Source organism: Oncorhynchus masou, chromosome 25, assembly GCF_036934945.1.
Source record: "Oncorhynchus masou masou isolate Uvic2021 chromosome 25, UVic_Omas_1.1, whole genome shotgun sequence".
Taxonomy (NCBI): domain Eukaryota; kingdom Metazoa; phylum Chordata; class Actinopteri; order Salmoniformes; family Salmonidae; genus Oncorhynchus; species Oncorhynchus masou.
Genome location: NC_088236.1, coordinates 1,214,857 through 1,231,706, shown reverse-complemented (window position 1 = coordinate 1,231,706; position 16,850 = coordinate 1,214,857). Strand labels below are relative to the sequence as shown.

General features: G+C 43.3%; 1 protein-coding gene across 1 annotated transcript in view; it reads left to right on the top strand.

The window, feature by feature from the left end:
- dapk1 (death-associated protein kinase 1) overlaps positions 1 to 16,850 on the top strand; it is a 185,911-nt gene that overhangs the window by 81,651 nt on the left and 87,410 nt on the right. The window contains 4 exon segments of the mRNA XM_064937941.1: positions 1,358 to 1,496; positions 7,558 to 7,687; positions 9,809 to 9,857; positions 12,830 to 12,856. Coding sequence (XP_064794013.1) covers positions 1,358 to 1,496; positions 7,558 to 7,687; positions 9,809 to 9,857; positions 12,830 to 12,856 — 345 coding nt within the window.

The following is a 16,850-nucleotide window of genomic DNA, read 5'->3' as shown; positions in this document are numbered from 1 at the left end:
GTGAAGGGTTGTCTTCATGGCCTCCATCTCTCTAGACTATGGTGAAGGGTTGTCTTCATGGCCTCCATCTCTCTAGACTCTGGTGAAGGGTTGTCTTCATGGCCTCCATCTCTCTAGACTCTGGTGAAGGGTTGTCTTCATGGCCTCCATCTCTCTAGACTCTGGTGAAGGGTTGTCTTCATGGCCTCCATCTCTCTAGACTCTGGTGAAGGGTTGTCTTCATGGCCTCCATCTCTCTAGACTCTGGTGAAGGGTTGTCTTCATGGCCTCCATCTCTCTAGACTCTGGTGAAGGGTTGTCCTCATGGCCTCCATCTCTCTAGACTCTGGTGAAGGGTTGTCTTCATGGCCTCCATCTCTTTAGACTCTGGTGAAGGGTTGTCTTCATGGCCTCCATCTCTTTAGACTCTGGTGAAGGGTTGTCTTCATGGCCTCCATCTCTTTAGACTCTGGTGAAGGGTTGTCTTCATGGCCTCCATCTCTCTAGACTCTGGTGAAGGGTTGTCTTCATGGCCTCCATCTCTTTAGACTATGGTGAAGGGTTGTCTTCATGGCCTCCATCTCTCTAGACTCTGGTGAAGGGTTGTCTTCATGGCCTCCATCTCTTTAGACTCTGGTGAAGGGTTGTCTTCATGGCCTCCATCTCTCTAGACTCTGGTGAAGGGTTGTCTTCATGGCCTCCATCTCTTTAGACTCTGGTGAAGGGTTGTCTTCATGGCCTCCATCTCTCTAGACTCTGGTGAAGGGTTGTCTTCATGGCCTCCATCTCTTTAGACTCTGTTGAAGGGTTGTCTTCATGGCCTCCATCTCTTTAGACTCTGGTGAAGGGTTGTCTTCATGGCCTCCATCTCTCTAGACTCTGGTGAAGGGTTGTCTTCATGGCCTCCATCTCTCTAGACTCTGAAGGGTTGTCTTCATGGCCTCCATCTCTTTAGACTCTGGTGAAGGGTTGTCTTCATGGCCTCCATGTCTTTAGACTCTGGTGAAGGGTTGTCTTCATGGCTTCCATCTCTCTAGACTCTGGTGAAGGATTGTCTTCATGGCCTCCATATCTTTAGACTCTGCTGAAGGGTTGTCTGGTGAAGGGTTGTCTGGTGAAGGGTTGTACTTCTGCTCTCACCTCCACACGAGGAAAATGACCAGCGGTCTGGTAGTCACGGCCACGATGACGCCGTCTCCGGTGTCACTGCAAGCTGTGCTAGTTTGGTCACTTGCCTTCTTCATGGCACTGATGTGTTGTTACCCACTCGTTGGTATTGGCTGAAGTAAGCCTTAGGTTGATAGAAGTGCCTGCTGTTAGCTTATTGTATCTGCATTAGGTATTGTCTAAGATCTCCTCTCCTCCTCCTCTCCTCTAGGGTGGCTGGTGGAGAACTGTTTAATTTGCTAGCAGAGAAGGAGTCCCTAACAGAAGAGGAGGCTACAGAGTTCCTCAAACAGATTCTGGATGGGGTCCACTACCTGCACTCCAAACACATTGCACACTTTGACCTCAAGGTACACCTACACACCCTTTGACCTCAAGGTACACCTACACACCCTTTGACCTCAAGGTACACATACACACCCTTTGACCTCAAGGTACACATACACACCCTTTGACCTCAAGGTACACTTACACACCCTTTGACCTCAAGGTACACATACACACCCTTTGACCTCAAGGTACACATACACACCCTTTGACCTCAAGGTACACATACACACACACACACACACAGCTAGAAGGGCCACTCCAGTGATGTGTTCTGTCCTCTCCACTCTGCTCTGCACTGAAACCAGACACAACTAATCAATGGCAGAGCTTTTATCACACTGTGGCCTGTCTCCAGCTGGAACATCCGTCATCACCGTCACTCACCGGTTGTTAGTTGGTGGACGACATCAGGGTTCTGATCAGTTCAATTCCAAATCAGTCAATGTTGTAACATGTCCCATTTGTTTTAGTGTGATCATTTAAACATGCTTCCCCAAAAACTCCAGAATGAACATGGTCTACACTATAGGACAGCTTGAGTCACATGATCCCAAAATTACACATACTACTAATACTACACATACTACCCTACATAATACTGCTCTACTACACATATTGCATAATACTACTCATACTTCTCACACTACACATTCTACTATACATACTACATAATACTACACCATACAACTCATACTACATAATACTACTCATACTACATAATACTACACCATACAACTCATACTACATAATACTACTCATACTACATAATACTACACCATGCAACTCATACTACATAATACTACTCATACTACATAATACTACACAATAATGTTCATACTACACATATTACATAATACTACACAATAATATTCATACTACATACTACTACACATACTACGCGTTCTACTATACATACTACATAAGACTACTCATACTACACATTCTACTATACATACTACATAATACTACACCATACAACTCATACTACATAATACTACTCATACTACATAATACTACACCATACAACTCATACTACATAATACTACTCATACTACATAATACTACACCATGCAACTCATACTACATAATACTACTCATACTACATAATACTACACAATAATGTTCATGCTACACATATTACATAATACTACACAATAATATTCATACTACATACTACTACACATACTACGCGTTCTACTATACATACTACATAAGACTACTCATACTACACATGCTACATAATACTGTACAATACTATTCATACTACACATTCTACATCATACTGCCTAATACTACACATTATACTATGCATACTATGTACACATACATAGTACACATACTACACAATACTACTCATACTACATAATACTACTCCGCTACATAACACTACTCATACTACACCTTCTACTATACATACTACACACACTACACTATACTACATAATACTGCACGTACTACGTAACACAATACTGTTCATACTACACATACTACTCACACTATATAATACTACATAATACAACTCATGCTACGCATAATTATACTCATACTATATAATCCTACTCATACTACTCATACTATATAATACTACACATACTACATAAGACTACTCATACTATATAATACTACACATACTACATAAAACAATTCATGCTATATAATATTACTCGTACTACACACTCTACTACACATACAACATAATACTACTCATACATCATAATACTACTCATACTACATCATTCTACTCATACTACACATACTAAATAATACTGCATAAAACGAATCATGCTATATACTACTACTCACACAACACACTCTGCTACTCATACAACATAATACTACTCATACAACATAATACTACTCATACAACATAATACTACTCGTACAACATAATACTACTCGTACTACGTAATACTACTCATACAACATAATACTACTCATACAACATAATACTACTCGTACAACATAATACTACTCGTACAACATAATACTACTCGTACAACATAATACTACTCGTACAACGTAATACTACTCATACAACATAATACTACTCATACAACATAATACTACTCGTACAACATAATACTACTCATACAACATAATACTACTCGTACAACATAATACTACTCATACAACATAATACTACTCGTACAACATAATACTACTCGTACTACGTAATACTACTCATACAACATAATACCACTCGTACTACGTAATACTACTCATACAACATAATACTACTCGTACAACATAATACTACTCGTACAACATAATACTACTCGTACAACATAATACTACTCATACTACGTAATACCATATAATACTACACATAATACATACTACCACTCGTACTACGTAATCCCACTCATGCTATATAATACTACTCATACTACACAATACTACTCATACACCGTAATACACCGTAATACTACTCATACACTACATAATGCTATATAATACTATGCATGCTACATAATGCTACATAATAATACTCATACTACATAATACTACATAAAACTATTCATGCTACATAATACTACTCATGCTATATAATACTATGCATGCTAGATTATACTACTCATACTACATAATACTACTCATATTACTGAATATTACACATACTATATACTACTACACATACTATATAATACTACTGAATACTACTCATATTACAAAATGCTAATCATACTACTGAACACTACTCAAATTACTGAATACTACTGTACTCATATTACACATATTACATAATACTACTCATACACCATAATACACATATTACATAATACTACTCATACACCATAATACACCTATTACATAATACTACTCATACACCATAATACACATATTACATAATACTACTCATACACCATAATACACCTATTACATAATACTACTCATACACCATAATACACATATTACATAATACTACTCATACACCATAATACACATATTACATAATACTACTCATACTACATATATTACACATGCTACAATGCTACACGTACTGCTGAATACTACTCATATTACACATATTACATAATACTACTCATACTACATATATTACACATGCTACAATGCTACACGTACTGCTGAATACTACTCATATTACACAAATTAAACATACTACGTAATACTACTCATATGACACATGCTACATAATACAACATATGCTACAAATACTACTTCACATACTACTCTCACAACAAGACATATACTACTCATACTGCATCACACTACATATTACACATACTCTTACACATACACATAATACTACTTATACTGTAATACTACTCATACTACCCAAACCAGGTATACTATTCATATAACCTAATACTATACATACAACTCATACTACACATACTGCATACTACTAGCTTTATCAGATGCACTCGTCATACATATTACTCATACTACACATACTATATAATACTACTCATGCTACACACACACTATATAATACTACACACACTATACAATACTACTCATGCTACACACACTATATAATACTACACACACTATATAATACAACTCATGCTACACATACTATATAATATTACACATACTATATAATACTACTCATGCTACACACACTATATAATACTACACACACTATATAATACTACTCATGCTACACATACTGTATAATACTACACATCCTATATAATACTACATATGACACATACTACATATACTGCACATACTATATAATATCACACATACTATATAATACTACTCATGCTACACACACTATACAATACTACTCATACTACACATATTGTATAATACTACACATCCTATATAATACTACATATGACACATACTACATATACTGCACATACTATATAATACTACACATACTATATAATACTACTCATGCTACACATACTGTATAATACCATGCATACTATATAATCCTACATATACTGCACATACTATATAATACTACACATACTATATAATACTACTCATGCTGTATAATACTACATACACTACACATACTATATAATACTGCTCATACCACACACACTAAACATACAATCAGATACACTACTCCCACATACTGCATAATATCACCACAGCTACCTGGAGCCATTTCTGTCATGTTCCACTGTTGTCTCTTCTGTTCCCAGTCTATCAGCCATGAATTCAATCTGATTCCACTGTTGTCTATTCTGTTCCCAGTCTATCAGCCATTGATTCAATCTGATTCCACTGTTGTCTCTTCTGTTCCCAGTCTATCAGCCATTGATTCAATCTGATTCCACTGTTGTCTCTTCTGTTCCCAGTCTATCAGCCATTGATTCAATCTGATTCCACTGTTGTCTCTCCTGTTCCCAGTCTATCAGCCATGAATTCAATCTGATTCCACTCCTGTTCCCAGTCTATCAGCCATTAATTCAATCTGATTCCACTGTTGTCTCTCCTGTTCCCAGTCTATCAGCCATTGATTCAATCTGATTCCACTGTTGTCTCTTCTGTTCCCAGTCTATCAGCCATTGATTCAATCTGATTCCACTGTTGTCTCTTCTGTTCCCAGTCTATCAGCCATTGATTCAATCTGATTCCACTGTTGTCTCTCCTGTTCCCAGTCTATCAGCCATTGATTCAATCTGATTCCACTGTTGTCTCTCCTGTTCCCAGTCTATCAGCCATTGATTCAATCTGATTCCACTGTTGTCTCTTCTGTTCCCAGTCTATCAGCCATGAATTCAATTTGATTCCATTCCTGTTCCCAGTCTATCAGCCATGAATTCAATCTGATTCCACTGTTGTCTCTTCTGTTCCCAGTCTATCAGCCATTAATTCAATCTGATTCCACTGTTGTCTCTTCTGTTCCCAGTCTATCAGCCATGAATTCAATCTGATTCCACTACTGTCTCTTCTGTTCCCAGTCTATCAGCCATTGATTCAATCTGATTCCACTGTTGTCTCTTCTGTTCCCAGTCTATCAGCCATTGATTCAATCTGATTCCACTGTTGTCTCTTCTGTTCCCAGTCTATCAGCCATTAATTCAATCTGATTCCACTGTTGTCTCTTCTGTTCCCAGTCTATCAGCCATTGATTCAATCTGATTCCACTGTTGTCTCTTCTGTTCCCAGTCTATCAGCCATTGATTCAATCTGATTCCACTGTTGTCTCTTCTGTTCCCAGTCTATCAGCCATTCATTCTTTAGGCTGCTGATCTAAAGAGCTTTTAAAGGATTAAGTCAGGAGTCAAGATAGTCTGCTGAAGGAGGCATTGTGGCTCTGGAATCTCTCTTTCCTCTTTCTCTCTCTCTCTGTCTCTGTCTCTCTGTCTCTCTGTCTCTCTCTGTCTCTCTCTGTCTCTCAATTCAATTCAATTCAAGGGGCTTTATTGGCATGGGAAACATGTGTTAACATTGCCAAAGCAAGTAAGGTATATAATATATAAAGTGAAATAAACAATAAAAATTAACAGTAGACATCACACATACAGAAGTTTCAAAACAATAAAGACATTACAAATGTCATAATATATATATATATACAGTGTTTTTTACAATGTACAAATGGTTAAGGACACAGGATAAAATAAATAAGCATAGATATGGGTTGTATTTACAATGGTGCGTGTTCTTCACTGGTTGCCCTTTTCTCGTGGCAACAGGTCACAAATCTTGCTGCTCTGATGGCACACTGTGGAATTTCACCCAGTAGATATGGGAGTTTTTCAAAATTGGATTTGTTTTCGAATTCTTTGTGGATCTGTGTAATCTGAGGGAAATATGTCTCTCTAATATGGTCATACATCTCTCTGTCGTCTCTCTCTCTCTGTCGTCTCTCTCTCTCTGTCTCTCTGTATCTCTCTCTGTATCTCTCTCTGTCTCTCTCTGTATCTCTCTCTGTCTCTGTCTCTGTCTCTCTCTCTGTCTCTCTCTCTGTCTCTCTGTATCTCTCTCTGTATCTCTCTCTGTCTCTCTCTGTATCTCTCTCTGTCTCTGTCTCTCTCTCTGTCTCTCTCTCTCTCTCTCTCTCTCGCTGGTTCCTAGAGAGGCTTTACATTATGGGATGTTTTTTCCATGTTTGATGCCCCTTCCTCCCCTCTCTCTCTCCCTCTCTAGCCAGAGAACATTATGTTACTGAACAGAGCTGTGGCCCATCCTCGCATCAAGCTCATCGACTTCGGTCTGGCACACAAGATCGATTTTGGCAATGATTTCAAAAACATCTTTGGCACCCCGGAATTTGTAGGTCAGTCTATCCGGCGAACCAAGTGCACCACAGCCGTGTGTGTAGTGTGTTATGTTCATCGTTTGACCGGCGAATCAGATCAGTTTAACATCAAATACCCTTGTTGTGTTGTGAATATATATATATATTACTGTTCAAAGGTTTGGGGTCACTTAGAAATGTCCTTGTTCTCCATGAAAACATACATGAAAAACATACGCGCTCCATTGCTTGCTGTTTGGGGTTTTAGGCTGGGTTTCTGTACAGCACTTTGTGATGCACTCAGCTGATGTACGAAGGACTATATAAATACATTTGATTTGATGAAATTAGTTGCAAAATTAATAGGAGATATAGCCATAACGTTTAGAAATAATGATTTATAACAAGGTTATAAATAATGATTTTTAATTGAAATAATAATTGTGTCCTTCAAACTGTCGTCAAAGAATCTTCCATTTTCAGCATTTACAGCCTTGCAGACCTGTGGCATTCTAGTTGTCAGTTTGTTGAGGTAATCTGAAGAGATTTCACCCCATGCTTCCTGAAGCTCCTCCCACCCGTTGGATTGGCTTGATGGACACTTCTTACGTACCATACGGTCAGGCTGCTCCCACAACAGCTCAATAGGGTTGAGATCCGGTGACTGTGCTGGCCACTCCATTATAGACAGAATACCAGCTGACTACTTCTACCCTAAATAGTTATTGCATAGTTTGGAGCTGTGCTTTGGGTCATTGTCCTGTTGTAGGAGGCAATTGGTTCCAATTAATCGCCGAGGGTATGGCATGGCGTTGCAAAATGGAGTGATAGCCTTCCTTCTTCAAGATACCTTTTACCCTGTACAAATCTCTCACTTTACCACCACCAAAGCCCCCCAGACCATCTCCTTTTACCCTGTACAAATCTCTCACTTTACCACCACCAAAGAACCCTCAGACCATTTCATTTTACCCTGTACAAATCTCTCACTTTACCACCACCAAAGAACCCCCAGACCATCTCCTTTTACCCTGTACAAATGTCTCACTTTACCACCACCAAAGAACCCCCAGACCATCTCCTTTTACCCTGTACAAATCTCTCACTTTACCACCACCAAAGAACCCCCAGACCATCACATCTCCCACTTTACCACCACCAAAGCCCCCCCAGACCATCACGTTTCCTCCACCATGTTTGACAGATGGTTCACTCCTCCAGCATCTTTTACATTTTTTTGCATCTCACGAATGTTGTTCTTTGTATCAAACTTAAATTTGTCTATTCATAACTCTTTTTTCCAATCTTCCTCTGTCCAGTCTGTGTTCTTTTGCCCATCTTAATATTTCATTTTTATTGGCCATTCTGAGATATGGATATGGATTTTTCTTTGCGGAGACTGGTGTTTTGTGGGTGCTATTTAATGAAGCTCCCAGTTGAGGACTTGTGAGGCGTCTGTTTCTCATACTAGACACTGTAATGTACTTGTCCTCTTCCTCAGTTGTGCACCGGGGCCTCCCACTTCTCTTTCTATTCTGGTTAGAGCCAGTTTGCACTGTTCTGTGAAGGGACTAGTTAACAGCGTTGTACGAGATCTTCTTGGCAATTTCTCGCACGGAATAGCCATCATTTTTCAGAACAAGAATAGACATGCTGAGTTTCAGAAGAAAGTCTTTGTTTCTGGCCATTTTGAGCCTGTAATCGAACCCACAAATGCTGATGCTCCAGATACTCAACTAGTTGTATTGCTTCATTAATCAGGACAACAGTTTTCAGCTGTGCTAACATAATTGCAAAAGGGTTTTCGAATGATCAATTAGCCTTTTAAAATGATAAACTTGGATTAGCTAACACAACGTGCCATTGGAACACAGGGGTGATGGTTGCTGATAATGGGCCTCTGTACGCCTATGTAGATATTCCATTAAAAATCAGCCGTTTCCAGCTACAATAGTCATTTACAACATTAACAATGTCTACACTGTATTTCTGATCAATTTGATGCTTTTTTAATGGACAAAAACAAGGACGTTTCTAAGTGACCCCAAACTTCTGAATGGTAGTGTGTGTGTGTGTATATATATCACACACACACACACAATACCCTACATTCTAGGCTCAGTGTTTTTGGCTTAATAGTGTGTTTATTAACTCTTACAGCTCCAGAGGTAGTCAACTATGAACCGCTCGGCCTGGAGGCAGACATGTGGTGAGAGACAGATGTACTTTATATTTAGACAGTGTATGTATATATACATAAACACACACGTGCATACATACACTGAGTATATAAAACACTAGGAACCCCTTCGAAATATTGAGTTGCACCCCCTCCCCTTTTCCCCCCAGAACAGTCTCATTTTGTCGAGGCGTGGACTCTACAAGGTGTCCAAAGCGTTCCACAGGGATGCTGGCCCATGTTGTCTCTACAAGGTGTCCAAAGCGTTCCACAGGGATGCTGGCCCATGTTGACTCTACAAGGTGTCCAAAGCGTTCTACAGGGATGCTGGCCCATGTTGTCTCTACAAGGTGTCCAAAGCGTTCCACAGGGATGCTGGCCCATGTTGTCTCTACAAGGTGTCCAAAGCGTTCCACAGGGATGCTGGCCCATGTTGACTCTACAAGGTGTCCAAAGCGTTCTACAGGGATGCTGGCCCATGTTGTCTCTACAAGGTGTCCAAAGCGTTCCACAGGGATGCTGGCCCATGTTGTCTCTACAAGGTGTCCAAAGCGTTCCACAGGGATGCTGGCCCATGTTGACTCTACAAGGTGTCCAAAGCGTTCTACAGGGATGCTGGCCCATGTTGTCTCTACAAGGTGTCCAAAGCGTTCCACAGGGATGCTGGCCCATGTTGTCTCTACAAGGTGTCCAAAGCGTTCCACAGGGATGCTGGCCCATGTTGACTCTACAAGGTGTCCAAAGCGTTCCACAGGGATGCTGGCCCATGTTGTCTCTACAAGGTGTCCAAAGCGTTCCACAGGGATGCTGGCCCATGTTGACTCTACAAGGTGTCCAAAGCGTTCCACAGGGATACTGGCCCATGTTGACTCTACGAGGTGCCCAAAGCATTCCACAGGGATGCTGGCCCATGTTGTCTCTACAAGGTGTCCAAAGCGTTCCACAGGGATGCTGGCCCATGTTGACTCTACGAGGTGTCCAAAGCGTTCCACAGGGATGCTGGCCCATGTTGACTCTACGAGGTGCCCAAAGCATTCCACAGGGATGCTGGCCCATGTTGACTCTACGAGGTGTCCAAAGCGTTCCACAGGGATTCTGGCCCATGTTGACTCTACGAGGTGTCGAAAACGTTCCACAGGGATGCTGGCCCATGTTGACTCCACAATGTGTTGAAAGCGTTCCACAGGGATGCTGGCCCATGTTGACTCTACAAGGTGTCCAAAGCGTTCCACAGGGATGCTGGTCCATGTTGTCTCTACAAGGTGTTGAAAGCGTTCCACAGGGATGCTGGCCCATGTTGTCTCTACGAGGTGTTGAAAGCGTTCCACAGGGATGCTGGCCCATGTTGTCTCTACGAGGTGTCCAAAGCGTTCCACAGGGATGCTGGCCCATGTTGTCTCTACGAGGTGTTGAAAGCGTTCCACAGGGATGCTGGCCCATGTTGTCTCTACGAGGTGTCCAAAGCGTTCCACAGGGATGCTGGCCCATGTTGTCTCTACGAGGTGTCCAAAGCGTTCCACAGGGATGCTGGCCCATGTTGTCTCTACGAGGTGTCCAAAGCGTTCCACAGGGATGCTGGCCCATGTTGTCTCTACGAGGTGTCCAAAGCGTTCCACAGGGATGCTGGCCCATGTTGTCTCTACGAGGTGTCCAAAGCGTTCCACAGGGATGCTGGCCCATGTTGTCTCTACGAGGTGTCCAAAGCGTTCCACAGGGATGCTGGCCCATGTTGTCTCTACGAGGTGTCCAAAGCGTTCCACAGGGATGCTGGCCCATGTTGTCTCTACGAGGTGTCCAAAGCGTTCCACAGGGATGCTGGCCCATGTTGTCTCTACGAGGTGTCCAAAGTGTTCCACAGGGATGCTGGCCCATGTTGTCTCTACGAGGTGTTGAAAGCGTTCCACAGGGATGCTGGCCCATGTTGTCTCTACGAGGTGTCCAAAGCGTTCCACAGGGATGCTGGCCCATGTTGTCTCTACGAGGTGTCCAAAGCGTTCCACAGGGATGCTGGCCCATGTTGTCTCTACGAGGTGTCCAAAGCGTTCCACAGGGATGCTGGCCCATGTTGTCTCTACGAGGTGTTGAAAGCGTTCCACAGGGATGCTGGCCCATGTTGTCTCTACGAGGTGTCCAAAGCGTTCCACAGGGATGCTGGCCCATGTTGTCTCTACGAGGTGTCCAAAGCGTTCCACAGGGATGCTGGCCCATGTTGTCTCTACGAGGTGTCCAAAGTGTTCCACAGGGATGCTGGCCCATGTTGTCTCTACGAGGTGTTGAAAGCGTTCCACAGGGATGCTGGCCCATGTTGTCTCTACGAGGTGTCCAAAGCGTTCCACAGGGATGCTGGCCCATGTTGTCTCTACGAGGTGTCCAAAGCGTTCCACAGGGATGCTGGCCCATGTTGTCTCTACGAGGTGTCCAAAGCGTTCCACAGGGATGCTGGCCCATGTTGTCTCTACGAGGTGTTGAAAGCGTTCCACAGGGATGCTGGCCCATGTTGTCTCTACGAGGTGTCCAAAGCGTTCCACAGGGATGCTGGCCCATGTTGTCTCTACGAGGTGTCCAAAGCGTTCCACAGGGATGCTGGCCCATGTTGTCTCTACGAGGTGTCCAAAGCGTTCCACAGGGATGCTGGCCCATGTTGTCTCTACGAGGTGTTGAAAGCGTTCCACAGGGATGCTGGCCCATGTTGACTCTACGAGGTGTCCAAAGCGTTCCACAGGGATGCTGGCCCATGTTGTCTCTACGAGGTGTCCAAAGCGTTCCACAGGGATGCTGGCCCATGTTGTCTCTACGAGGTGTCCAAAGCGTTCCACAGGGATGCTGGCCCATGTTGTCTCTACGAGGTGTCCAAAGCGTTCCCCGATGAGTAAAGACTCTTCTGAGGAGGGAAAAGGGGGTGTAACTCCATTTTAGGATGGTGTTCCTAATGTTTTGTTGACTCTGTGTTTTTATTTCTATATGTCTGTTGCGTAATAATCCACATTCCTCTGTTGTTACAGGAGTGTTGGGGTGATCACCTATATTCTGTAAGTACAACAATCCTACTGACGAATGAAGAGCTTCATGTATTACACCAAACTGTCACCAGTATCCATTTTCAGTGATCTGTCCTGATATTGATCTTGTATTTAGTGTCTTTTTAAATCTTGTGTGTATTTCTTTGTATAACTGCATTGTTGACGAATGCAACCAATCATTTCACTGTACCCATGGTGTATCCTGTGGACGTGACCAATCAAGACGGATTTGATATACATAAAAATATATAAAAACATATTAATGCATATATTTCAATAAAATGTATTTAACAAGCCGTTCTTACATCAGCTGATATCTCAAAGTGCTGTACAGAAACCCAGCCTAAAACCCCAAACAGCAAGCAAATCAGGTGTAGAAACACGGTGGCTAGGAAAAACTCCCAAGAAAGGCCAAAACCTAGGAAGAAACCTAGAGAGGAACCAGGCTCTGTGGGGTGGAGATTATAAACCTAGAGAGGAACCAGGCTCTGAGGGGTGGAGATTATAAACCTAGAGAGGAACCAGGCTATGAGGGGTGGCCAGTCCTCTTCTGGCTGTGCCGGGTGGAGATTATAAACCTAGAGAGGAACCAGGCTCTGAGGGGTGGAGATTATAAACCTAGAGAGGAACCAGGCTCTGAGGGGTGGAGATTATAAACCTAGAGAGGAACCAGGCTATGAGGGGTGGCCAGTCCTCTTCTGGCTGTGCCGGGTGGAGATTATAAACCTAGAGAGGAACCAGGCTATGAGGGGTGGAGATTATAAACCTAGAGTGGAACCGGGCTATGCGGGGTGGCCAGTCCTAGTCTGGCTGTGCCGGGTGGAGATTATAAACCTAGAGAGGAACCAGGCTATGAAGGGTGGCCAGTCCTAGTCTGGCTGTGCCAGGTGGAGATTATAAACCTAGAGAGGAACCAGGCTATGAGGGGTGGAGATTATAAACCTAGAGAGGAACCAGGCTATGAGGGGTGGCCAGTCCTCTTCTGGCTGTGCCGGGTGGAGATTATAAACCTAGAGAGGAACCAGGCTATGAGGGGTGGAGATTATAAACCTGGAGAGGAACCGGGCTATGATGGGTGGAGATTATAAACCTAGAGAGGAACCAGGCTATGAGGGGTGGAGATTATAAACCTAGAGAGGAACCAGGCTATGAGGGGTGGCCAGTCCTCTTCTGGCTGTGCCGGGTGGAGATTATAAACCTAGAGAGGAACCAGGCTATGAGGGGTGGAGATTATAAACCTGGAGAGGAACCGGGCTATGAGGGGTGGAGATTATAAACCTGGAGAGGAACCGGGCTATGAGGGGTGGAGATTATAAACCTAGAGAGGAACCAGGCTATGAGGGGTGGAGATTATAAACCTAGAGAGGAACCAGGCTATGAGGGGTGGCCAGTCCTCTTCTGGCTGTGCCGGGTGGAGATTATAAACCTAGAGAGGAACCAGGCTATGAGGGGTGGAGATTATAAACCTAGAGAGGAACCAGGCTATGAGGGGTGGAGATTATAAACCTAGAGAGGAACCAGGCTATGAGGGGTGGCCAGTCCTCTTCTGGCTGTACCAGGTGGAGATTATTAGAGTATTTACAGAGCCTTGAGAAAGTATTCACCCTTGGCGTTTTTCCTATTTTGTTGCATTACAACCTGTTATTTAAATGGATTCTTATTTGGATTTCATTGAATGGAAAAATAACTTGTTTCAAAAGATTCTATATTAACAATGGAAAAGGGGTGCATATAAACTAAGCAAAAACAGAAACGTCCTCTCACAACAGGGGGTTCCAAATCAGAAGTAACAGTCAGTATCTGGTGTGGCCACCAGCTGCATTAAGTACTGCAGTGAATCTCCCCCTCATGGACTTCACTAGATTTGCCAGTTCTTGCTGTGAGATGTTACCCCACTCTTCCACCAAGGCACCTGCAAGTTCCTGGACATTTCTGTGGGGAATGGCCCAAGCCCTCACCCTCTGATCCAACAGGTCCCAGACGTGAACGGGATTGAGTTCCGGGCTCTTCGCTGGCCATGGCAGAACACTGACATTCCTGTCTTGCAGGAAATCACGCACAGAATGAGCAGTATGGCTGGTGGCATTGTCATGCTAGAGGGTCATGTCAGGATGAGCCTGCAGGAAGGGAACCACATGAGGGAGGCGGATGTCTTCCCTGTAACGAACAGCTTTGAGATTGCCTGCAATGACAACAAGCTCAGTCCGATGATGCTGTGACACACCGCTGCAGACCATGATGGACCATCCACCTCCAAATCGATCCCGCTCCAGAGTACAGCCCTCGGTGTAACGCTCATTCCTTCGACAATTAACGCAAATTCGACCATCACCCCTGGTGAAACAAAACCGCGACTCGTCAGTGAAGAGCACTGTTTTGCCAGTCCTGTCTGGTTCAGCAACAGTGGGTTTGTGCCCATAGGCGACGTTGTTGCCGGTGATGTCTGGTGAGGACCTGCCTACAATCCCTCAGTCCAGCCTCTCTCAGCCTATTGCGGACAGTCTGAGCACTGATGGAGGGATTGTGCCTTCCTGGTGTAACTCGGACAGTTGTTGCCATCATGTACCTGTCCCGCAGGTGTGATGTTCAGATGTGCCGATCCTGTGCAGGTGTTGTTACACGTGGTCTGCCACTGCGAGGACGATCAGCTGTCCGTCCTGTCTCCCTGTAGCTCTGTCTTAGGCATCTCACTGTACGGACATTGCAATTTATTGCCCTTGCCACATCTGCAGTCCTCATGCCTCCTTGCAGCATGCCTAAGGCACATTCACGCAGATGAGCAGGGATCCTGGACATCTTTCTTTTGGTGTTTTTCAGAGTCAGTAGAAAGGCCTCTTTAGTGTCCTAAGTTTTCATAACTGTGACCTTAATTGCCTACTGTCTGTAACCTGTTGGTGTCTTAACAACCGTTCCACAGGTGCATGTTCATTAATGGTTTATGGTTCATTGAACAAGCAAGGGAAACACCCCTTTACAATGAAGATCTGTGAAGTTATTTGGATTTTTACGAATTATCTTTGAAAGACAGAGTCCTGAAAAAGGGACATTTATTTTTTTGCTGAGTTTGTCAGAGGGGTATTGGACTAAGATACAGTGGCATAGTACAGAATACAGTATATACATATGAGATGGGGGATGCAGTATTTACACACAATTAAAGTGACTAAGATACCATAGAATAGTATAGAGAACAGTTATATATATATATGTATATATATGAGATGGGTAATGCAAGATACGAAGACATAATTCAAGTGGCTAGTGTTGCATTTCCTTTAAGTGGCCAGTGATTTCTTATCTATGTCTATAGGCAGCCGCCTCTGATGTGCTGGAGATGGCTGTTTAGCAGTCTGATGGCATTGAGATAAAAGCTGTTTTTCAGTCTCTCGGTCCCTGCTTTGATGCACCTGTACTGACCTCGCCTTCTGGATGATAGCGGGGTGAACAGGCAGTGGCTCGGGTGGTTGTTGTCCTTGATGATAGTATCTGTCTATAGGACCACTTGAAGCCGTACACTCACAGAGGGCTTTACAGACGAGTGACCAGAAGAAAGCCAATGAGTAAGCGAACACGTTTGTGGGAGACTCCCCAAACATATGGGAGAAGGTACTCTGGTCAGATGAGACTCAAATTGAGCTTTTTGGCCATCAAGGGATATACTATCTGGCGCATACCCAACAACTCTCATCACCCCGAGAACACCATCCATCAGCAGGGACTGAGAAACTGGTCAGAATTGAAGGAATGATAGATGGAGCTAAATACAGGAAAATTATTGAGGGAAACCTGTTTCAGTCTTCTAGATATTTGAGACTGGGACGGAGGTTCACCTTCCAGCAGGACAATGACCCTAAGCATACTGCTAAAGTAACACTTGATTGGTTTAAGGGAAATATGTAAATGTCTTGGAATGGCCTAGTTTAAACCCTGACCTCAATCCAATTGAGAATCTGTGGTACGACTTAAAGATTGCTGTACACCAGCGGAACCTATCCAACCCATC